We start from the raw sequence: 24,646 nt of genomic DNA on the forward strand, positions 1-24,646 counted from the left end.
GTCTCTCTCTGTCAAATAAATAAATAAAATCTTAAAAAAAAAAAAATGACTATCTAGATATTTAACTGAATATTTATGGAAAAAGTCTAACAATTCAACCTAATAAAAAGGCTTAGAAGTTACAGAATTTGAGATCAGAAATTTTTTAAAACAACAAGACAAATTCATTATTTAGAATTCATTGTAGAAAAGTGAATGCCTTCATAAGAAAAGTGACTTTAGCTTCACACAAGAACTGCTCCAGTATTGTTTGTAAAGAGTTCTGTCAGGGAACTATAAATTCGCCAATAAAACTGCAAATTACTCGAACAGATGTTTACAAAGCGCGCCTAGAGGCTATTGTATATGTGTGTTTCGCCAGTTCTGGCAATGAAAAGGTGATTTACAATCCTAAAACCACTAATGATGGCATTTTACAAATGTTATACCCAATTATATTGTGTACGACAATAAAATTCATTATTTACAACAGAATTCCTAAATATTTGTTACATACATCCATTACTGACAATCAGAAGGACTCATATTTGCTAGCACATACTATGAATCTTCTGGAGTGGGGGATTCGCCTTTGCTCCATTCATGGAAATAGTACTGAATAAGGAATTTCTTTGCCTTCCATACTGAGAAAGACCACCAAGTACTAAATTATCAAAAACTTAGTTACTAAGTAAGATCGCTACCATCACTGATGGATTCAGGTTCAAGACAACCCTTTGGCATATATGCCACATCCCACGCACGTATAGACAATAATCCTAAGATGTTGAAATCCCTTTAAAAAAAGTATTTTGTTACCCATAATATCTGAGGAAATGTAGCTTCTTCATAGACTTTTCAAGACTTGCATTATACAAATATATATTTTTAGCAGCTCCATTTTTAAGTGGTTGTTTTGTTTTGTTTTGGCCACCGGAATAGAGTAGGTGATTCTCTAGTCTAGACCTGTTACCGTATCATTTTTCAGCCAAGCCATTCAGAGGCAGTTTGCTAAGATAGGGAGTGAGATAATATGTTTCAATGATAAAATAAATAGTCCACTCCTTGTTGGCAAGCTGTGAGGTTGACTACTTAATATTGAGCTAAAGAGTGAGTGTGAATTACAGTTTCCTCCAGGATGATGCAAGCTTCGAAATTCCCTGGGGTAAGGGGCGAGGGTGGAGAGACAAACCTTTACCAGTGGTCCAATGATACCCATTTTCACTTGTGTGTGTATGTGTGTGTATGTGTGTTCATTTCCTTGCTGCATGTGAAAGCACGCTAGTCAAAAATCTCTAAAAGGGCTTTGCAATTTTTTTTTTTTTTAAGATTTTATTTATTTATTTGACAGAAAGAGACACGGTGAGAGAGGGAACACAAGCAGGGGGAGTGGGAGAGGGAGAAACAGGCTTCCCGCTGAGCAAGGAGCCCGATGCAGGGCTCCATCCCAGGACCCCGGGATCATGACCTGAGCCGAAGGCAGATGCTTAACGACTGAGCCATCCAGGCCCCCCGGCTTTGCAATTTTAAACAGAAATCTCCACTTAAGGGATTTTATAGTTAAAAAAAAAGTTCTTAAGTCAACTAATTGTTCCCTAGCAATAGTGGCCGCTCTTCAGGGTAGCACACCACATATTAGAACAAGTTATAACAAAAAGAAATGAATTTAAGGAAAACTACACCCATTTTGAGAAAGTGGATTTTTTTTTATGCATAAATAACCCAACCAGGATGTTCCTGTGTGTGTAGCACACTGAATGCATTGAAGTCATTTTTGTTTTATTGAGGAACTGGGATAAACCTGCAGTTAGACCTTTGGGAAATCATTACTGGCTCAAGCTAAATGATACTGCTGACTTTATTTTGTTCTTAGAAAGGTTTTGGGGAGTCATAGACACTGATTCATAAGGAATCCTTTGATCAATTGGAAAAACCTCTCTGCTCAGAAGGAAGGCAGAGACGACGTCTCACAGGTCAGATTGTGTGGTTGATATTCTAGAGATGATGATATTAACTCCTCCCAGATTACCTCCATAACACTTTCCAGATCCTTTTGCAAACAGCTGGATTCCAACATGACTCTTGGTTTGTGCAAATGAAGAACTAGGAAGTGATTCTGATACATTGTTCGCTAGCAAAGAAGTGATTTTCTTACCCTCTTGCAGGTGGTAACAAGCTTGGGCTCATTTTTTTTTTTTTTTTTGATTGCTGAGATGGGTGGCATTAAAGAAGTTTCTGGAAGAAAGAGTTGTAAGTCTGCACTAGGAAAAGGATATTTGTTGTTGTTTTATGTACTGGTTTTGATAGAGTTGGACTCTTAAGAGACTTTATCATAATAAATTGGAATGATGTACTGAGTTGGTATATCTTTCAAGCTTTCTTGACAAAAACCTAGAGTAAATTTCACGTTTATATATGAGTATGTGTTTGTGTGTGCTAAATGACGATGTAAAATATACAGAGAGGTTGTATAGAGGTTGACTGATAGATACAGATGAATGAAACAATCTTCACACATGTACCATATCTAATATTTTCTAATCTATCCAATTTTATTTCACTTTTTTTTAAATGCTGGTCAAGACCCTCTAAGTTCATTTCATGATCCGCCAGTGGGTCACAACTAGACATTTGGACATCACTGGGCTAATGGATAGGGATCCCTGGAGTCTTTTCCCACCTTTGAGTTCCCTTCTGGCAAATCCAAGAACTACCATCTTTGGTTTTGACTCAGCAGGGTGGTTTGTGTCAAGCACCTTGTGGATCCAAATTCCCATTTGGATTGAAATAATCAGATCACTCCAGAACCAGACCTTTGAAGCTGTGCCCTACTGTATTAAAAACAAACAAAACAAAAGAAACCAAACCCTTGCCCAATGTGGTCTGGTAATATTTGTGTTTGTATCTAGGTAAGAAAGAGAAAGTAACAATGTTTTACATTTGAGTGAATTTCATTGAAGAACAAAGGTCTCTGAATGGCTTTTCAAAATCTTAAAGTAGTGGCAAAGTGTACTTAAGTGGGAAGAAAAAGATAGAAGAAATTTTTAAAGTTCTGCCTTTAATTGAACTATTAGGGTCCTTAATACCTGAAACTAGTCTTTGGTTTTGCACCTTCTTGGATATAGGTAACTGTGACAATGCCCAGCCTTCATTCTTATTCAGTGTGTTAGATAAGGGATAAATAACCCTCTCTCCCCAGTGTGTTGCCTTTAATTTCCATTTTTGGAAATAATCTCTTCCTCTGAATAGATCACCCTTCCTGCCATCCAACCTCCCTACACACCCCCCCACCACCACCACCACCTCCATGAAGGGTAAAATGCTCAGATTAAAGTCATAGAGGTTTTTGGTTGCTGGAAATGATGGATTGCAGTAATGAGCTAAGCTTTTAAAAGCATATGTAATACTCAAAGAGAAAAGAATATATGTCTTGGATTCCACCCACTCCAGAAATCAGCAAAGAGAGAATTCTCTCAGTTAAAACATGTCATTTTCATCCCACCCTTGGGGCATTACTTCTGCTTTGTTGATGAAAATGAACATCAAATTGATTGGCTTCCCACACCCTGACAATCAGTAATTATGCCAAAGGTGCTGGGGACCTTCCTGATGAGTGTAGTGATCCAAAAGAAATGCAAGGTGACAGCTTTTCCCTCACCTCACCCCCAGAGTTCCATCTCAGGACAGGTGACAGGCCTGACGGATCATTTCAGAGTACACTTCTTCCCCCACTCTTTCTCATAGAGAGATTTTGAAGATACTATTCGCTTTGAATGAGCAGATCCCATGGAACATAGAACAGTTCCATTCGCCAAAATAGATTCAACGCTAAGTACTGTGAGAGGTATCAGGGTAGAAGAACTTGACGGGTGGGGCTAAAAAAGCTTACGTGTTTGAAAATACCTGCAAATCATTCTCACTTATTACACATATACAATATCTAAATGTCTGAAAATATGGTGCTAGCAACATATGAAGGCTAAAAGGAACTGGAAGTTGAATAGGGCAATGCTCTCAATTCTGACGGGTCAGATTTTCTACTATCATTAGAGTTTCTGTAAAATAATTCTATTCATACACAGAGGGTTATTATTATTATTTTTTTACTTCACACAATTATTTTCATCTTAACCTTGGATAGAGGAAGTTGGACTAAGAGTTCAATGTGCTTGGAATTATGCCTATGACTTTTTTACTACCCTGTGAATCTTCTTATTGAAAGCTTGGTGAACTTCTTAATTTAAAAAACAAGAATCAGCTCATTCTCCTTGCCCCTGCTAATCACCGGGGCACCACTATCATAGAAAAGTATATTAAGGATCTACCTGTCTGTATCCCTGCTAGAATTTAAATAGTCGCAACCTCTGCCTCCCCAAAAGCTGCCACCTGGGATACATGAAACGTAGGGTTCTCAACTGGGGAGTGATTTTACTTCCTAGGGAACATTTAGCAGCGTCTGTGATATTTTTCATTGTCATGACCAAGGGGAAGGATGCTACTAAACATCCTGCAGTGCATGGAACAGACCCTACAACAAAGAATGATCTGGTCCAAAATATCAATAGTGCTGAAGTAGAAACTCTGCCTTAGGTGTTGGTAGATGTATACCAAGGGCATGTTGAAAGCTAAAACTCATAGACCAGATATACAAACTAAATAATACCACTTCAACTGTGTGTAAACAGGTATTTCTAGAAAATGTTTCGAGTTTCTAAGGGACAGTTTGGTTATTTAATAGCTCTATTAACACTTGCACTTGTTTCATAATAAACAACTGGTCAATTCTGACACTATTTCAGTAGAACAGTGGTCTAAAAACAAGCATTAAAGATGACAGAATCGTGCTCATGAATTATCATTAAAATCTCAGGAAACAGAGAATATGCATTATAGAATGAGAGTCCTACACCCCAAAAACGAACGGAACATCCTTTAAATGACACAAGAAATTACATGTATTCATTAGGATAATGTTTTGGCTGTAAAAAAAGCCAGAATAGCAGTGGCTTAAAATCAGTACAAGTTTCTCTTTCTCTTATAGAGCAGCCAGAGTGTAAACAGTGTGGGGTTCCTGTGGTGGCTTCAGGCTGCTCAGGCTCTTTCTTTCTGTCTTGTTCTGTCATCCTTGGCAGATGGTTTCCATCTCATGGCCCAATATGACAGCGCCATTGCTCACCATCCTATCCACATGCTAAATAGCAGGGAAGCAAGAAGGAAGTCAAGGGCGTGACCCCCTTTGAAGGGCAAGATCGGAGGCTGTGTACATCACTTCTGCTCATCCTCTTGTCCGGAACTTGGTCACGTGGCTATGGCTACCAGTTAGGGAGGCTGACAGTGTCTTGTTATGGAGTCCCGTGTCCAGCTAAAACTCGAGGTGCCTTTATTAAAGAAAGAAGAAACCCATGGGTGTTGGAGGACAGCTAGCTGTCTCTACCTCAAATATCTTGTCTTAGGTTAATTCAAGGTCAAGGAACCGAAAGACTGCTTAGTAATTCCAGACGGCCTTTGGTGAGGATAGAGGTCAGAGACTATGATGGCGTCCACCATGGCCTGTTTTTTCACTCTGTTACATTAATCCAAAATCACATGAGAGGCAGCACTAGGGCAAGAGCTAAACCCCCAGGGTTCAAATCTTAGCTCTGCCACTTGCTCGCTGAGTTGATTGTAAGCAAGTTTTCTTCCACTCTCTGTGCCTGGACTTCCTCCTTTTGTAAATTGCTAAAGATAATAATATCTAACTCATAAGGTTATAATAAGGATGACTGAAGTAATACGTGTAAAACACTCAGAATAGTCCTTAACATAGCACCTGAGACTAAGAGCTCTAACCATGGTTATTGTGGGGGTTCCTGCACCTGACTGATTTCATATCAGCTGATTTGAGCCTTAATTTATTTTTTTTTTGAGCCGTATCTTATTAAGCACATAAATCTCTGTTAATTTCATTTGGTTTTAAAATCTCAATAAATATGGGTTGCTTTGATCTAATTTTGAGTTGTAACCCTCACCCCCAATAAAGTATCAAAATGTAGGATTTGACAAAACAAATGAATAAACAAACAAACAAAAAGCAGAATCAGACCTATAAATATAGAGAATAAATAGCCGGTTGCCAGAGGGGAGGGAGAGCGGGGGATGGGCAAAGTGGGGGAAGGGCGGGCAGTGGGAGATACAGGCTTCCAGTTATGGAATGAGTAAGTCGTGAGGACAAAAGGCCCAGCACAGAGAATATAGTCAGTGGTATTGTAACAGCCTTGCATGGTGACAGATGAGAGCTAAGCTTGTGAGGGTAGCATAATTCACAGAGTTGTGGAATCTCTGTGTTGTATCCCTGAAACTAATGTAACATTGTATGTCCACTATACTTCAATAAAAAAGAAAGTCGGATTTGATCTGAAATGAAGATAAGGCTAAACTGGGATTGACGTAGACCTGAGCTAACTCATGAACCAGCGGACTGCCGGCTTCTTACAATGAAGCCACATCAGAGGGCAAGCTAGTCAGTGTAGACAACGAATGCTCCAGCTGCTTTGTCAATAGATAACCTTGCCTCACATTAGTTGATTTCTCAGCAGATGTCAGAGATTTCTGGTTTGATCTAACAAAGTTCACTAAACTTGATAATTTTCTTTACTCCTCAGTAAAGGAATTTAAGAACTCACAGTAAAAACACTGAAACTCAGAAGATCTATAAATGGCTGTAGTTGTCTTACTTTCTACACTATTTTATATTTCAACATCTTGTAGCAGATATCCGTCCCTGACATTTTGTCTCTTCAGCTCTAATAAGCAAATGACTAAAAATAAGGATAGAATATCTTTAAAGCTGCAAACATGGTTTGTGTGTGTGTATCAAAGAAAAAATCCTATATTGATGATAGTATAGTTTGGCCCCTAAAACACCCATGTTCTTTGTTAGGTCATTGCATACTTTTTATTAGTGTAAATTTTGAAAGCAGGTCACTATCTCATCGCTATACGAAGTGATAGAAATGCAAATCATGTATATTGCTGTACTGGGGGCAGGAGGTATTTTCTACAGGCCGTAACATACTCTGGGGCGAATGTGAAGTTAGTGCGAGCAGCCAAACTCCAGTACACAAACCTTTGTCTTGATTTTTTTCTCAGTCCCTTTGGTCCTCACAACATAAAACTTAACAGGATGATTCTCTGTCCATTTCATCTTAAATTCAGGGAAGAAGGATAATAGTGACTCTATAGCAATTATTATTATTTTACCAACAGAAAATGATAAAGAAAATTTCATACGGTCATATGGAAATGAAAACCTGTGCCAAAATATTTAGTAGGTTGGCTAGTAAGCACTCAGAAGTCGTATGGGTTTAACAACAGTACGATGGGAATTTTCAGATAAATCATTTCCATTTCTACCACGGAAGCTTTGATCTCTTAAAACTCAACATATTATAGTATAAACTGGAAATTAGTCATGACTTGAAGAAACAGGTCTTAGGGTGTTAATTCCTCCAAACAGAAAAAGAAACATTCCACTCCTTACCTCTTTCTTTTTAAAATAAATGAATACAGGAAACAAAGGCATTGAAGGAGCCCATGGGAATGGAGACTAGTTGCCTTACATTGGTGAACAAGCTCCAATGAAAGGGGACAAAGTCCAGGGGCGCCTGGGTGGCTCAGTCGTTAAGCGTCTGCCTTCAGCTCAGGTCATGATCCCAGGGTCCTGGGAAGGGGCCCCTCATCGGGCTCCTTGCTCTGCAGGAGGCCTGCTTCTCCCTCTTCTACTCTCCCTGCTTGCGTTCCCTCTCTCGCTGTGTCTCTCTGTGTCAAATAAATAAAATCTTAAAAAAAAAAAAAAAAAAAAAGAAAGGAGACAAAGTCCATTTCCTATAAGGCAGCATTTGTGAATTGGGGGGCTATAAGGAATAATCTCCTAAAAGTTTAGGGACTTCACAAATCTTTTCTTGGCCAACTGGAACAAAGCATAAGACTCGTGAGTGACCAGGTAAACAGTTGTAACTTGATAAAAAGATAATCCTCTGGCTATTATTATATAAGAGCAGTAGAGGGAGTGTCTGTAAAGGTCAACATGAAGCTTTTGAAAATAATTTTACATAAAGCCAAAGAGTTTGCCTTTAAGGGCAAGATCTGTACTTAATCTGTTCTCTAGGGTCTCTCTTCTCCAACACAGAGACTCCTACTCTCACTTGAACCAAGTATGATTTATTTGTGGGAGACTCTTCAACACCTCAGTTTTTGGTTTTGGAATATGAGATCATACTAGGATTCCACTGATTAATCATCATTGCAAATGTAGTCCCAGAATTGTGTAACTCGGGGCTGTCCTTGGAAGGACACCCCCATCATGTCCACTTCTGATTCGCGTGTGTGGTTTGGTTCAGGATCTGTGAAAAGGGGACAGCATCTACCATAGAGGTTGTTGGGAAGAGCAATGATATAACTTACACCAGGTACTTTACAGAGTGCCTGGCACATCATTAACTCTCAGTAGATTTTATTATTGGTGCTGTTGCCATATTTCCTGCACAGGTGTTAAGAGGGTAAATGGAGAGATAATACCAGATCTTTAGGGTTGGTTAGAAATTCAATTTGCAAGTGATGAAATAAAGTGTACCTCCCACCCTTCTTCCTACCACCAGTTCACTGCTCCTGGCTCCTACCGTCCTCCCCCTCCACCCTTTCCTCCCCCACCCTCCTCCTTCTCTGCCACTCAACCAGTGTTACCAGTTTTCATGGCATCCTTCCAGAGATACTGTATATACAGACAAGTGAAAACATATCTGTGTATATTGATACTTAATTTTGGAACATTTATCTTAAGCAGCCCTCCACTTGAAACAGTAGAAAACCTCCTTTCGAGCTGATAATTAAAATGGGAAATGAGGTAGTAGTCTCTTCCCTCCGTTGTTGCAAATGGCAAGTTTTTCTACCCTGTGGAATCAATGATTACATCCTTCCCCATTGAACAGGATATGGAGGACGTTAGCATCCTTTTGATAGGGTGCACATCAAGGCCCAAAGAAGTGGTTCAGTGGAGTCACATTGGAGCATATTACTGCATCCAGTAGGCCATTTTATCTCCATAGAGAGACAAGATTATTTAACTACTAGGCCAAATATATGGGTGCCCAGAATCGACAACCAATTCTCTTTTACACATTTTTATATGATGTTAGTTGACTGGCTCCCAACTGAAAGGAAGTCGGAAGCCTTAGTTGAGGTGCCACTGATATAAGAGACCCTACTCTAGCTGAACAGGTACAGCAAAGAACTTCAGAAAAATGAAAGCTGCTTCTGCTTCTCTTCCTTTAAATGTGCTCATTGCCCTGCATACTGGGACCTAATTGAATCGTGATTCCGCACTTCCCCATTCTGTCCCCTTAGGACAAAAAGGGGTTAGAAGGACAAAGTTATGATTATCATGGTGCCTTAGTAATGTGGTAATGTTATCTATAAGTAATGCAATGAGGGAAGAAGAAGCAGACGCGGTCACTCCCCATAAGCAGCTGTTGGTGACTGATGTCGTTTGGCAGGTACACGTGTGTGGTTAACGGACCTTGTGTAGGTATCGTGGTTTGCCATTTGGGTTAAACCTTCACTTTGGAAGAATAGGTGTGCCTGTCTGTTTGAAAACCTTCCCTTTGGAAACTCACTTTTTACCCAGGATTACTGCCAGGCAAGTATTTGGGGTTTGGTGTTACTCGGTGCTCTGTTCTGCTGAGGATGTTATTGGTCTCCTTAACAGCAGAAATAGCTCTGTGGATTTGGTCTTGATAAGTAAAGAACTTTTCCATTGGCCTTTATGGATGGTTTTGGGTATGTGTGTGCTTTTTAATCGGAGAAATGGAGATATCTCTAGGAGTTTCACCTGACATTATCTCCTGTAAGATTAGAATGTGACCACATTTTCAGCTCCGAACCCACCAACAGGACCTTGAGGCAGGTTCATATGCTGAAAAAACAGCCATACGCTGCTCATCAGAATGTGGCAGCATTCCAATTCGAGGAGCATTTGTGAGTCCTCATATTAATATTAAATGCAAGAATCTTTGTTCATGCAACGTGAAGGTTACAAATGTGCACATGCCAAAATTGGGAAATAGCAGAAAATAAGATTCTCACGGTGACATCTGTTCTCCACTATAATACATGTTCTATAATACAGTGTACAGTTTGGAGAATGATTAGTTATGCAAAGCCTTTGGTCTGTGGTGTGATTAAGAACCTGAACTTCAGCATGTGGGGAAGCAGGGGGAGGGGGTGAAGAGGGCACTAAGCTAAGACTGGTTCACTGCCAGTGAGGATTTTACTGTATGACACTAGGCAATTAGCTCACCCACACCTCAGGCTCTCTCGAAACTAGAAGGAATAATGTGCCTTCTTTTTAGTTCTCCCTAGTTCACAGAACGTGAGGCAAAGATTCTGCTGAGGGGCAGTCTCCAAAGAATGTTGAACTTTCATCATCAAAGTTAGAGGTAGTGGCTTTCTGTTATGGGGTGGGAAGAGGCACCACAAAGACAGGGACTTCTCAGTTTTGTCTGGTTGCACGTGATTTATATGAATTTACATCTCTCGTACATCAGTGCATATATTCCCTCCTTTGCCTATAATTAGTGAAATCTTAATCAGATCAACAAGTATTTATTGTCTCCTATATTTAAGATCTGTGTAAAGATAGAGGAGACGTAGAGATGCTTGCAAAGATGACCAAATCAGAATATATAAGTAAACTACATATATACCACCTACAGTACTACAGGACACATAGCTGGAATATATTGCATTTTTAGTACAGTGGAAGGAAGTGCCACTGTTGGTTCAAATCTGTTATTTGATTTTTTAAGGGCGCCTGGGTGGCTCAGTTGGTTAAGCGACTGCCTTCGGCTCAGGTCATGATCCTGGAGTCCCGGGATCGAGTCCCGCATCGGGCTCCCTGCTCGGCAGGGAGTCTGCTTCTCCCTCTGACCCTCCCCCCTCTCATGCTCTCTCTCTCAAATAAATAAATAAAATCTTTAAAAAAAAAAAAATAGTTTGGTCCATAGCTGAAATATACAATTGATATTTTTATATTTAATTTATTTGATCTCCATTCAATTTTCAAATGAAATGAAAGATACTTTTTTTTTTTTTTTTTAGATTTCTCCTTTTGCTGAACTATTTTGGAGTTGTATCATTGAGTATTATCTGTTTCTTCACATATTTTCAGGCCAATAGATATTTACATGTCTGGTTTGTGAGCCAAAAATCCATTTTTTTATTCTTTCAATTCTGAAATGATTAAATAGAAGTGGCTTAGATTTTCCATTTATTTCTGTCGATAAAGATAATGCCCTAACTTTCATATACAAGCTCAATTCTTCAGACCCCTTGTGGTTAGGATATCTGTTTGGAATAGGATTAAATTTACTTTAAGCTTTCTGCAGTGTATTTAACAGGGACATTGGTGTTCAAGGCAGCTGATAAGACGGTGTTTTCTTCTGAGACCATAGAATGCAGTGACGCTTGCCACCTAGGAAAGAGAAAAATGAAACACATGACCCTGGCCTCCATAGGACCTGGTCCAAATCAAGGTCATCAGCCTATGAAAATCTCCAAGCCCGCAGCTAGTCAGCCTTTTTCTACTTTGATACAGAGACTAAAGATCCTTCACAAAAACGAGTGACACACCCCATGGACACACCCAGAGGGTTACAGCAGTATAAGGGAAGCCAGAGATTACACGTACCTCTAGGTTGAGTATCCTGGGTTCAGATCCTGGCTCTACCTCTGAGCAGCTCTGTGAAAACAGGCCGATTCCTTAATGGTTCTGAGTGAGCTTTGATTTCTCTCATCTATAAAATGAAGATAATAATGAGACCAATCTTAATGTATTGTTGTGAAGATTAAATGAAATAATGCAAGCACAGGACTTAGCCTCAGCACCGTGCCTGGAACAAAATAAGTGCTAAGTAAACCTTAGCCCAAGATATTCGAACTTTTGACAATGATATTATTATGGAGATGGCCTGATATATTTATTTTAAAAATAAAACATTTGCCAACTCTGTTACTTATTATTCTTGGTAACAAATTACCAGTGCTGCCAATCCCTATGGCCTACTTTCGTAGGAAAATACTAACAATCTTTTCCTTTCTCTCCTAGCTAACAAGGTATTTCCCTATCCTGTCCTTGATCCCCACCTGGGGGGAAAATCATTAAATAAACCAACAAACAGAAATTTCCACCATATGAAAACACATAACTCTGTTTAATCAAATAGCATTTCTGGGTCAAGGAGAAAAATATTTGTGGTCAGTGTTGCCTTAAGATGTTAAAGCTGACATCAACTAACATAAATTTTATAATGTGCTAAAGCCCAAGGTCAAGAGAAAGGCAAAATAGAAGAGTTATATTTTCTATTAATACAGAATTGAATAGATTAGGAGCAGAGAGAGAAGAAGACTAAAAATTTGAAACTGGTTGTAGTCACACAAGAATATTGCAGTGTCTTGGAGCTGATAAGGGCTTTAAGGAAATTTAGAAATCTTTAAAGGAATAGATGATATGATCAAAGCTTGTCCATAAGAAAAGAGGACTAGAATAATTGAGAATACCAGTGGATTCCAATCTTAGTGAAGAGAAGTGCAGAATCCCTAGAGGCTTACTTGAATAATATTTGGAAATGGCTGTGACTCGAATTTTAAAAGAAACATACTAAATATTTTTAAAGTACGGTAGAGGTGTGATGCATAGCACATCATATAATTTTAGGAGTAAGTGGACATTAAAATCTTCGTACCTTAGGAGGTATTCCAAAAGTCTGTATTTTCATATTTTATCGTATTCTGCTGTTTTCCTTTAGTTTATTCATCCCCACATCTATTCAATAAATACATATTGAGCACCTAGTTCAACACTAAACAAGAGAAAAAAGATCCCTCTTTTTGCCCAATTCTATTTGCCCAGACAAGGATAATGTCTTTTTCTCAAGATGTTCTCATATGGGTCTATACTTTCTAATAATTCATAGAGGGAAACTCTTTCAGAGTTAAAGATTTGCCATCACCTAATACTTGGTGGGGTAGCTCCACACTTGAGTGCCTGTTTTTTCCTTCCCTAGGAAAAGTTGGAAAAATAGTCATTATAGGGTCTTATTCTGGGGCAAGTGAAAGCTGACCTAGAAGGAATTTGGTAATTAAAATTTATGTAATCAGTGCTCAGAGTTTTGATATGCAGCAAGCCGTCAGCAGTCAAGAGCTAGGAAGGAGCGGGAGGAAGTGGCGAGAGAAATGAGGTGGAAGCTCTGAGTCCGTCATTCTGTCCATTTAGATCCTGGGGGAAGTGTTTGGGTTGCCCCGATAAAGACAGACTTGTGTTTGCGATAGGCTGTCCCTTACCAGCTGGGTGACCTTGAATTCATTCTTCAACCTCCTTAAGCCTGCTACTCCTTTTTTTTTTTTGTAAAATGGGAATGGTAATATCAGTAACTAATGCATAGTGCTGTTATAAGGTTCAATATAATATGTGTAACCTGCATAGTACAGTAGCTCACACAATGGTAAATCCTCCATAAACGTAAGCTATTGTGTTCATTATGCATTATCTCCTTGATACACTTTTAACAAACTCTGATACTGTTTTGCATAATGGAGATAAACTGCCCAAATGGGGTGAAACTAGTTATACAGTTTAAGCCTTTCTCTGTTACAATTATGTTCAGCTTACCACAGTGACTTAACCAAATGGGCATCTGGGTTTTTTTCCACATAAGAAGGAATTCCGAAAGAGACAGGATAGGGCTGGTGTGGCTGTTTGAGGACCCAGCCTCCTTCTGATTTTCTGCTGTACCAACCCTTATTAGATGCCTTTCATCTGCATGGTTGAAAGAGGGCTGCTCTACCTCCAGACATCTGAGGAAGAAGAGCCCAGGGTGAATGGCCTTTTTACAAGACTGTCATTTTTTCAGGGAGTGGGGGAATGTCAGAGACTCTCTACCCAGGAACTCCTACCTATATCTCATCGGCCCAAACTGTTTTTCCTGCCTAGCCCCTAACTGCAATGGAGGCTGGGAAGGGAAGAGCATGTTTTTAACTGGGCACATAACCACCCTAAAAATAAAATAACTTGTAGCTCTGTTAGATATTACATAAGCAATCAGCAGGGTCTGTTACAAAACCACAAGAAGGACATAGCTCCCAGACCTGATGGTTTTCTAACAAAGATTTATAAATGTCCTCAACATTAGGACATTCTGACAACATCTGCTGAGACTTTAAGTCCTGCTACCGTCATGAAGAAGAGAGATGATCGCTGATCTATGGATTTGGCAAGATAATAACCAAAGTCCTTTAGATGTGACTCCTGGATCAATATTGTCAGTTTCCTTTCACATCGCAACGTAGAATCAGGTTGCCATTTAGTTCAACAATCATGATCTTGGTGATGTGACTGTCTGATGTATTCAATAAGCACTTGTTGAGGACCCACTGATCTTGGAAATGCAAGTAAGGGGAAAATGTAGACGCAGCATCCAAATTCCCAATGGATTTTTTTTTAAGTTAAGTTAGACAGAGATGACAGAAGCTGGTGGTGATGCTCCATGTTTGGATGCTTAGAGAAGTTCCCTGAAGTGCTCAAGTTCTGTGTGATCAGCCTCACTGGAATTAGGGGTACCAAGTCAGCCGTTTTTGATCACAAGAGGATTCGAGGTCCAGTTTTCTTCTATTGACTTAAAATGCCTTGCACAAAAAACAAACAAACAAAAAAAACAGGTGTAGGAAGCATTTATGATTCTTTACCAGCTTAAGAGATTACAAGTCAACCAGTAAGGATTTCATTGAGGCTAACTATTGCCCAGCACTAAGCAAAAAATGTCATCCAACTTTTCTGGGTTGATCCCAGGATGTTTACTAAGAACCAGTTTCACAAACCGTTCATGGTTGTAGACTTTGGTATTGATTTCTCAAGGCTGAAAGGAGCCCGAATGAGACTGTGGGGCAATTGCTTAAGTACTTTGGACTTCAGTTTCCTTAAATGTAAGAAGAGAACTTTGGAGAAGAGGATCCTTAAGGTGCTTCCCTGACCTAAAGTTTGGGGCAGGATGGAGCCTTCATAACTATGGAAGTCTTGATTCTGGTACAAGTTGTGGGGTGCCCTGGGGTGGGAGAAGGCCTGGAATTTATGCCTTGGTTTCTTCCTCATGGAAATATAAGAGTTGGATTCGAAGGAATCTGTGTCCTCTACTTGATCTAATGTTCTATTGAGTAGAGTTTGATAGAACTCCCTCCCAAATTCTACCAGCTAGGTTTATTTCACGGAAAGTTTTGGAGAAATGCTTGATGGGTTTCATCTTCCCAGGGCCTGTGCGTGGACTCTCCTAAGTTTGTTAAGCAGTAAAGTTTGAAAGGAGCCTACAGAAGATCAAGCCTGTGAACTCCTATGCCTAAGAAGCACCACCCAGTGTTTTTAACTGGGCACAGATTGACCAAAACGATCACTAAATTCTGCTGTCCTAGCTGATCATTGAATTGAAGTCTTGACCGGCAGAAAATCCCATGCTTTGGCAGAATGTTTGCAATGGTCCTTAAAGGGGATTTGGTTACACAAAGACCTGCAGAGAGGTGACCCTAGGGAACCTAATAGATCTGTTAGGACTAAGTTACCCTAAGTTGAAGTGACCTTTAAAAAGGAAAAAAAAAAAAAAAAAACCTATTAAGGCTATAGAAGAACTGCAAGCACTAGAGCAAAGATGTCAACTCCCCCAAAGAGTCCTTCACCACAGCTGACTCCTTAATTCACAAGCAGCCCTCAGAAGGTGGCAGCTTGTTTTAAGCAGAGGCCTGCAGAGCTCATGCAACCAAAGGATGGAGCCCACAGGGCCAGGATCTAACCAGATAATCACCTATCCAGGATTCTGACTCTAAATGCACAGGATTTCAGAATTTCAGTTGAGATCGGCCTTGAAACTCCAGGCTTGACAATGAAAGAAAGAAATGATCGAAATACCGTCTGTCATAATGGAAAACGCAGGCAGCCCCAGAGCCTCTTCCTCATGCAGCCGCCAATGCAGATTTAGTCAATCTGGACAGTTCTTCATGCGTTGAGGTCACATTTTGGCCAATCTTTTGCTTACGGCTTTAACCAAATAAAGCCTTCTCCTCTCCGCATTTCTCTTGCCAAAGTCAGGTTGAGAGATGGTTCTTTGAGAAGATTGTTTTGGCAGGAGATACAGAGATCTTCTCACACAGCAGAATGCACCAACAAAGCCAAACAGTTCACCAGTCGGGGGCTAACTGGTGTTCAAATGGAAAAGAAGCAAACTCAAGTCCTTTCCTTTGCCCTACTTGTTCTTTTTTTGGTATGGTTTGCTGAGGGGTGGTGGTGGTGGTGGGGCTTGTTTGTTTGTTTACCAAAAATGTGCCCCAAGTGTCAAATGAAAAGCCCAGGGGAATTTTCTTCAGGAATAACTAGTTTACCTCAGAGGGAAATGGCTTTTAGGATTTTCCCATCTGATCTTCCTCTTGTTCCTTCTTTATTCTGACTCTCGACATACTACAGTTTCTAACTTCTCTGTGGCTGGAAAAATTCTAGGCTGACACTTTCAAGAAGAAAAACGGAAAGAAATCTTAGTGTCTGTGAATTGTTGCTAAATCTGCACATGTCCACTTGTAACCAAGAATATTAAACTCAGAGCCAAAGGACAGGAGGAGAAGAAAAATCCCTTCCTTGTTTGTTGTAGACTTTGGCATGGATCCCAAAAGGCTTGGAGGAGCTTCGGTGAGCCCGAGGGTCTGAAGTCTCTGCTCTCCCAGAGGCATGAGCCAGGTTACCTGGGATAATTCACTTCTCTAGGCCTCAGTTTCCTTATAAGTAAAAAGAGAACACTGAAGGAGAAGATCCTTAAGGTTCCTCCCTGAACTAAGGTTTGGGGCAGGCTGGAGCCTTCATTACTATGGAAACCTTGATTCTGGTACTCAACCCTATACAAGTTGTGGGAGAGGGACTGGAATGTATGCCTTGGTTTCTTCCTCTTGGAAACGAAAGAGATGGATTCGAAGGAATCGGAGTCCTGTACTTGATCTAATGTTCCTTCGAGTCTGTCAGGCTCCCTCCCAGATTCTAGCAGCTGGATTTATTTCATGGAAATTTTTCGAGAAACACTTGCTGGGGTTCATCGTCCCAGGACCCGTGCATGACATGAAATGGTGCATCCCCTTGGATCACTAGGTCATAAGAGACACAATTTGGCATACCGTCTCTTGGTCATTAGGCCTCATTATGAATGAGGGACCGCAAACAGGAAGAGCCAAGAGCCTCATATTGGGACTGCTAAGATGGTGACTCTCCTTTCACTCGGATCCTGTTTTTCCAAGTGTACCGTGGGGATAAAAGGGCTTGCTCCTATGTACGTATTTATGTCATGTAAAACAGAAACCAGTTTAAGAAAGAGGGAAGGTCCCAAATGATAATCAAGACAAAAGCCACAGGTGGGAAAGTAGAGAGAAAAACATCTGATCAGATAAAACTGAGTAGTCAGGAATTTGTGGAAATAATTAATGGATATCCTAGGAATCAGAGCCTAAGATGATGAAGATAAATAAAATGCTTTGTAGGAGACAAAATCCTCTGAGACTCTCTATAAAAAAAGGTATCATTAAAGGATGATTTTGTTCTAAAAGAAATGAAGAAAATCATTATTCACAGCTACTTAAGATAATGAAACAAATGCTAAGGGATATGGGAATAAAGATGGAGAAGAGCAAAAAATGTTTTAAAATAATACCTATATTCCAAACTGTTTCTTGACTATTAACAGTTTAAAAGAACAGTTACTATCATGTGGAACTTTCTGCTAAATGTTATACTTCAATAAAAGTTTTATAAAGCAAATTCCTTATGAATGTAAAAGAAGCTAAGTTTTGTTTTTTAGCAGAACAGAAGATAATTGAGGTGGAAATGTGCTCAGCTGGCTGTATGCTTGTTGCTACTAATAATGAATGTGAAGAGTTCTTCATAGGGTGCTGGGCTTCTGGGTTAACTGATCAACAAAGTCTGCCAAAGAGTTTGTCTTGGAAAGAATAATCTTCTGGCTTATTGTTATTGGGAGGAAGTAAGGATATAGAACCTTTGGGGTATGGCTCACACCCACAGATATTTTCTCTAATAAAATCCTTAAGTCACAGTTCTTGGGTTGAGTTAAAACACCTATTCAAAAGGCAAGTAGCCTTATTTTCACCCTGAATTGGCCATAAACCTTAACAAATGCCGTCTCCGGGCCTCAGTCTTTCCCACTATAAAAGAAGAATAGTGGTTATTCCCTGCCTCACTTAGATGCTTTCATTCAGTCATTCAAATAGTCAGCACATCTATACTACACACTTGTTATGTATCAGGCACTGTGCTATTGCTGAGGACGCAGAAGTCAATCACGTAGAACCCCTTCCGCTCGATGACTCACGTTCTAATAGGGAAGGGGGGCTAGAGAACGCATTTACCGAGCGCCGCTGCACGTTGCACGCACTGGCTGCTGTGTGTGAGAAAGATGTATGTAATATAGAAGATATGTCAACAAATAATGTAATAGGTAAAGTGGTGCAATGAAAATACTCATAAAAGTGCTTTGGGACAGAGGAGGGGAAATGAGTCATTCTGCCTGGGGCCTGGGGAATTGGGGAAGGTTTACTGAGGAGATGAAATCTGTGCAGGGCTTGACAAGGAGGCGGACTTGGTTGTGTAGAACAAGGGCTGGGATGGGGAGGGGTTTCTGGTGCAGGTACAACTGATTCAAAAGCACTGAGGGCTTCAAAGGGACTGGTTCGTTTTCCAAAAAGACAAGCGGCTCACTCTGCTGAACATTTGGGTGTTTGGGGGTGAAGTGGGGAGCTGAAGGCGGGAGTTGGTTGGAGAAGGATTGTGAAGGATTGTGACACTCTTCAGAAGGCACTCGAAGGAGCCTGGCCTGGAGGGGCCATTGGAATACAGGACAAGACACATCAGATTTGTGCCTCTGAAAGACCATTCTAGAACCAGTGAGGGGGGCTATTGGAATGGAGAGGGGCTGTTCAGGAGGCTTTAGCAGCAATCTTGGTGAGAGGTGATGACTCAGTTCTGGTAGAACTGAGATCCCAGAAGGATCTTTGAGATATTTGAGATCTTTCGTTTGTTTGTTTCCAGAGTTTTTAAAAAATCAAATAATAGAAAAACTTTACATAAAAATATGTCAATCTTAACATAATAAAATAAAATTTAAAAAATATATGTCAGTCTTAGCTTCCACAGTGTTGTACACACACACACACACACACACACACAAATCAGAACATGAAATCTTTTTGCTAAACTTGTAGCCTATGACTGCAGTGATAGCCATGCCAACTCATTCGGGTCCCAGGACATCGATGGCGCTGGGTGTCTGCATCTATGAACCAGGATACTCGCTGCTGCTGTCCCCACAGTGGTCTCCCTAATGTGGGGTTACAGTCACTATTGCTAATTCACAGAGACTAGTACAGGCCTACGTATCCGTTTTTATAAATATTTCTTTATCAATAGGCTTACAATTTAAGTATCGTAAAATATTTTTTTAAAGATTTTTTTTCTTGTATTCATTTGAGAGAGCGTGCAGTGAGAGCACGAGCAGGAGGGAGGGTCAGAGGCAGAGGGAGAAGCAGACTTCCCGCCGAGCAGGGAGCCCGATGCGGGGCTCGATCCCGGGACCCTGGGACCATGAGCCGAGCCGAAGGCAGACACTTAACCGACTGAGCCACCCAGGCGCCCCAGGATCATGAACTATTTCTGATAACGGTCAATCATCAAGAACAAGAGACAGAGGAGCTACTCTGTTCTGGCATGCCCCTCGAGAGCCTGCTGACAATTCTCAGGGGTAATGCGGGCCAGTCCTGCTTCGGAAGGGCAGACCGTAGACCTTCCCAAGCTTGTCCTTGCTAGGTGCCCATCACATTCAGATCTCCATCTAGAACCAGACGGACAGCTTTTGGTGACTGACTGAATGTGACAAAAGAGAGGGAAGCAGGAATCCAAAAAGATTCTGCAGTTTCTCACGTGGCATTGGAGTGACTCCTTGCACAAGCTTCCTTGCAATTCCATGAGGAGAGGAGCAGGCCCTTTACCTTGGTGCTTGTTTTGTCAAAATAACGCTCCCCTCCGCACTGCACTCCACCACCTGGAGCCTCACCTGGCTGTGATTTCCAGGTCATGTTGTGGCCCAGCTGCAAAGGGCCTGTGGTTCCTTGTTCCCACCTGTGAAGGGAAAACGAGTGGCTGCTGGTGGGGAGAGAAGCTGGTGTAGACAAGGCTCGGGTCCCGGCCGGGTCCTGAAGCCTCTGGCGGCTTCACTGTGACTGGAGGGTGTGCTTCCCGCCTTCGCTGCAGCAAATATTCATATTTTTAATAGTTTTCTAAGGCCCGTGGAGGGAAGTGGCCTTCTTATGATGCGTCAACTTCTCAAGTGTGCGACTGATACTTGAAAGAATTATTAGGAGACTTCTTTATTTTTAATTGCATCAACTTGTTTGGTACGTGACCCAATTAATTCATTCTTGTTGTGAATGTTATTGGAAGACCTGTTACCCTCTTGACTTCTCCTTATGAGTATGACTGGTGCCCTCATTTGAAGCACCATTTTGATTACACACTTAGAAGGAACTACTAAAATGCCCTCTCATGGCAGCGTGGCTGAAATGGCCACTGCTTGCTTGGGCTCAAGGACGGTCATCTGAGAGTGGTTCTTGTGTCCTCCACAGCTCAGTGGCCAGGACCTCCCTTTTCGCCTACCCCCTTCCCCCCGGATTCTGCCCCTTACCCCCCGCCCCCGGGAGGGTTTTAGTCACACGGTCCTGCTTTAATAAGACTGGCTGTTCTCCCTGAGGCCCAAAGAGCTGTGTTTTAACAAACACAGATAAATCAATAAATGTGCCTCATCAGCGTTGGGATCGCTGGCAGGTGCCTCAGAGCAAACAGGACTGTGATGCCCCCATCATCCCCCACCCCCCTCCCCCCCAGACATACTCGTATTGGTTTCTGCTCATCCTTAGATTACGCTATCTGGCAAATCCGCATTCAAACAAAAACTGGTCCCGCCCACTCGCCCAAATGCAGGTGCAAGCCTGTATCTGGGGAGCAGTTTTAACCAAACTGTGGGAAATAAAGTTCTCCCTTCTGAGGTCTCTGTCCGGTGGTCTGAGCATTTTCATCCGCATGGATCTTCCGAAAAGTTCTTTCTACCATTTAATTATCGCCGCTTGGCATCTGGTTCCATAAAGCAACATCTGGTGTGCCTTACAAAGATTCACGATCATTCACCGAGGTAAAGGACAAGCTGTCAACTCAGTAAATTGTCTTGTTCTTCAGAGTGAGACCTTTAAAGGCCTCTTAGTGGCCCAGACAAGGGTCCCGTTCAGTCCTCTTTGGTATTCTCTCTGTCACCCGTCTCCTTATATTACTGTAGAAGTTATGTTTGTGCAGCCCATTTAGAGTTCAGTGGGAAGAAATACAGATGAGAAAATCAGAGGGAATCCTGTGGATGATGATGAGAAAATAAAAACTTTTTAAGATGACAAGGGGGGGGAATGTATTAATGTCCACACATCTCAGTCATGGCTGCGAATTATGTACAGATAACTGGCAGCACTCATCACTTTCCCTAATTGGATGAGACCTTCGGGGAAATTCTAGTTGTGCCCTCCTGCCTTGGGGAGTGTTATGTGGAGTAGCGTCTGCGTCCGTTGAGTCTGCTATGACAAAATACCACAGACAGGCTAGCTTATGGTAACAGTAGAAATCTATTGTTCACAGTTCTGGAGGCCAGAAGTCTGAAATCAGGGTGCCAGCATGGTGGAGTAGGGCCCTCCTCCAGGTCCCAGACTGCCTACTGCTCGCTGTGTCTTCACATGGCAAAAGGGGCAAGAGAGTTCTCTGGAGGCCTCCTTTGTAAGAGGCTCACCCCCATTCATGAGGCTCACCCTCACGACCCAGTCATCTCCCAGGGCGTGACCTCCTAATACCCTCACCTTGGGCATTAGGGTCTCAACATATGAATTTGGGGGGCGGGGACACAAACATAGCAAGTAGGATGCAGTTGTCATCACCGAGTCTGTAACATTAGGTTCCTCATTAAGGATTCGGCACAACCCAAAACATAGGGCAAAACTTTTCTTCATAAAGGGCAGTGGAAGTGTATTTCCTTCAAAGGATCGAACTATTTGTTTTCCCATCAGAATCTGAGATTTAGGGGCGCCTGGGTGGCTCAGTTGTTAAGCGTCTGCGTTCGGCTCAGGTCATGGTCCCAGGGTCCTGGGATCGAGCCCAGCATCGGGCTCCCTGCTCGGCGGGAAGCCTGCTTCTCCCTCTCCCGCTCCCCCTGCTTGTGTTCCCTCTCTCGCTGTCTCTGTCAAATGAATAAAATCTTTAAAAAAAAGAATCCGAGATCTGGCACTCTCTATATACCGTCTTGTGGCAAGAGTGTGCATGTCTGGAGTTTTAACATGCCACTCAACCATTCACTCACTTAACAAATACTGAGTACCGACTGTATACTGCGCACAGTGCTAAAGCATGCTACCAACCTACTGGAGGGTTTGGCTGGCTGACCTTTAGTGACAGAGAGAGAAAACACTGGAGACTTGGCTAGAACTGGAATCCATTTGCCACCACAACTTTCAAGAATAGCCTTCTTAGAAACAGGAAATGAACACAAAGACCAGAGGTTACTGGGACTTACAGGCAGTTACCAGCCACATTCTTCAGAAGGAAGCCTCTGCTAAAGTTCTGAAGAATATTGACTAAAATGAAATTTGTTCATGATGCCTTGTTTACCCCTCATGATGCTTTGCTCTTTTGGCCCAGACACAGACAAGATAGTACTAGAGGCAGGAAACGGATTGCCATCCTGGAAATTCAATGACCAGCTTTTCCCGTGTGACGTGTGTGGGAAAGTGTTTGGCCGACAGCAGACGTTGTCCCGACATCTCTCGCTGCACACAGGTGAGTCGGGAACTCACTCGGATGCCCTTGACACTCTGGATCACCAGCTTCTCTCTTCTCAAGAAGCTGAGTTTCTCTGAGTGAATTGTAACAGGAAGTGGCGGAAATGTTTCTGTCCTGACCTTTCAAGCCACTGTACCTGGCGCGTTCAAAGGCGGCCCTGGAAACGGTTTATATTGAAAGTAGGATTGGTGAGAAAAGAGAGGCATGTAGGTGTATCCGGGTAAAATTCCGGCACTCTAAGCACCATGCTGCTCTCATCTTGAGGGTGCGGGGGATGGGGCTGCCCCCCCCACCCCGTCTCATTGGTTTCATCTTAGCGTGGTAAATGGGAGCAGCTGAGGGACAGAGCAGCTGATGGGGAAACAGTTGCTATCTTTACCTTCATGTCATAGTAGAGAAATGTGCTTGATTCTACGTGTTGCGAAAGGGAAGGCAACCAAATTAAGGAAGGATAAAGGCGGAATAAATAGTAACTTAATTAATGCAACGAAAATCAGTTCCTTCTCCCCCAGAAGAACAAACTGTACTTTATCCGCACCGCGGGGCTCCTCCCCTAGCCCCACCAAGCCCCGGGCCACCAGCACTTCAAATGTGGGGGACTATCCGTAGTAATAATGCTGATGCCTTACATTCTGTTGGGGAAAAACTTCATTCCTCATTCTCTGCTGTGAAGTAGATAAGACTGGGTATTCTTTAAAGTCAAGCCCAGTAATACAAAGTAAGAATCAGGGATAGAAAATGAAGTTGCTCTTTGCTTTTTCTGCCCCCGTCGGCCACCTTTATCTGCACAATGAAAGCAAAGCCTGCTCCTTTTACTATAATTTGCTTGATGAATCGAATGAATTCAGAATGCCACTCTGCAGAGAGTCCTGAAACGTTGTCAGTTTTACGAGAGGGTTTTCATTAAGAAATAAATTGGAATTTTTAATTTTATTTACGTAAAATGAAAATTGCCCATTAAATCATTTCACACGAGTCATATTTTTGCCCCCTTTAATTTCATTAGTTTTTGATTTCTTGGCTGCTGTAGGCCTGGGGCTTAGGGAAAATGATGGGGCTTCTCTTACACCAGTCCTAGGAAGGCTGTGTTCCCCTCCCCTTTCTCCAGCCAAGCGCCCACCCTCGGCTGACACGTGGGGAGTATGTGCGCACACGCACACTCACACATACACGATATTCTTTTAGCCCCTGTGGGGCTCCCCTTAGCAGGAAGAGGGACCTGTGGGTGTCTAGGAAAAAGCAGATGGTCCAGTTGTCCTGGGACTTGCTGTAATCTTTGAAAGTGCTGATAAATACAGCAGTGACCTGCTGGATAGAGACTGTTAGATACTTATAATTCCTAGGGGTTCCCTTGGTCCCCATTTGAAATGAGATTTGAACCCTCCTTTTCCTGCAGAGCTCTAAGCGGCCGCTTGCAAGGTGTTGGGTGTTCATTTTTAAGAGCAGTTTGGGTTGTTTCCCTTTGCTTCCCCCGCAGAGGAAAGAAAATACAAATGCCACTTGTGCCCGTACGCGGCCAAGTGTCGTGCGAACCTGAACCAGCACCTGACCGTCCACTCGGTGAAGCTGGTGAGCACGGACACGGAGGACATCGTCAGCGCCGTCACCTCTGAAGGCAGTGATGGGAAGAAGCACCCTTATTATTACAGGTGAGCGGTGAATGGAACCGTGCCCAACTTTCTCGAA

At 41.9% G+C, this 24,646-nt stretch overlaps 1 protein-coding gene across 11 annotated transcripts in view; it reads left to right on the plus strand.

Moving 5' to 3' along the window:
* ZNF827 (zinc finger protein 827) overlaps positions 1-24,646 on the plus strand; it is a 168,452-nt gene that overhangs the window by 124,435 nt on the left and 19,371 nt on the right. For all 11 annotated transcript variants that reach the window (XR_014142830.1, XM_081811805.1, XM_081811804.1 and 8 more), the window contains exons 9-10: positions 22,820-22,957; positions 24,438-24,609. Coding sequence is in view for 10 of the 11 variants with exons in the window: in XM_081811805.1 (XP_081667931.1) it covers positions 22,820-22,957; positions 24,438-24,609 (310 nt within the window). In the remaining variant the exon portion in view is untranslated. The remainder of the gene's footprint in view (positions 1-22,819; positions 22,958-24,437; positions 24,610-24,646) is intronic.

This window comes from Leptonychotes weddellii, chromosome 2 (assembly GCF_054177405.1).
Source record: "Leptonychotes weddellii isolate Sample4059 chromosome 2, ASM5417740v2, whole genome shotgun sequence".
Classification (NCBI taxonomy): domain Eukaryota; kingdom Metazoa; phylum Chordata; class Mammalia; order Carnivora; family Phocidae; genus Leptonychotes; species Leptonychotes weddellii.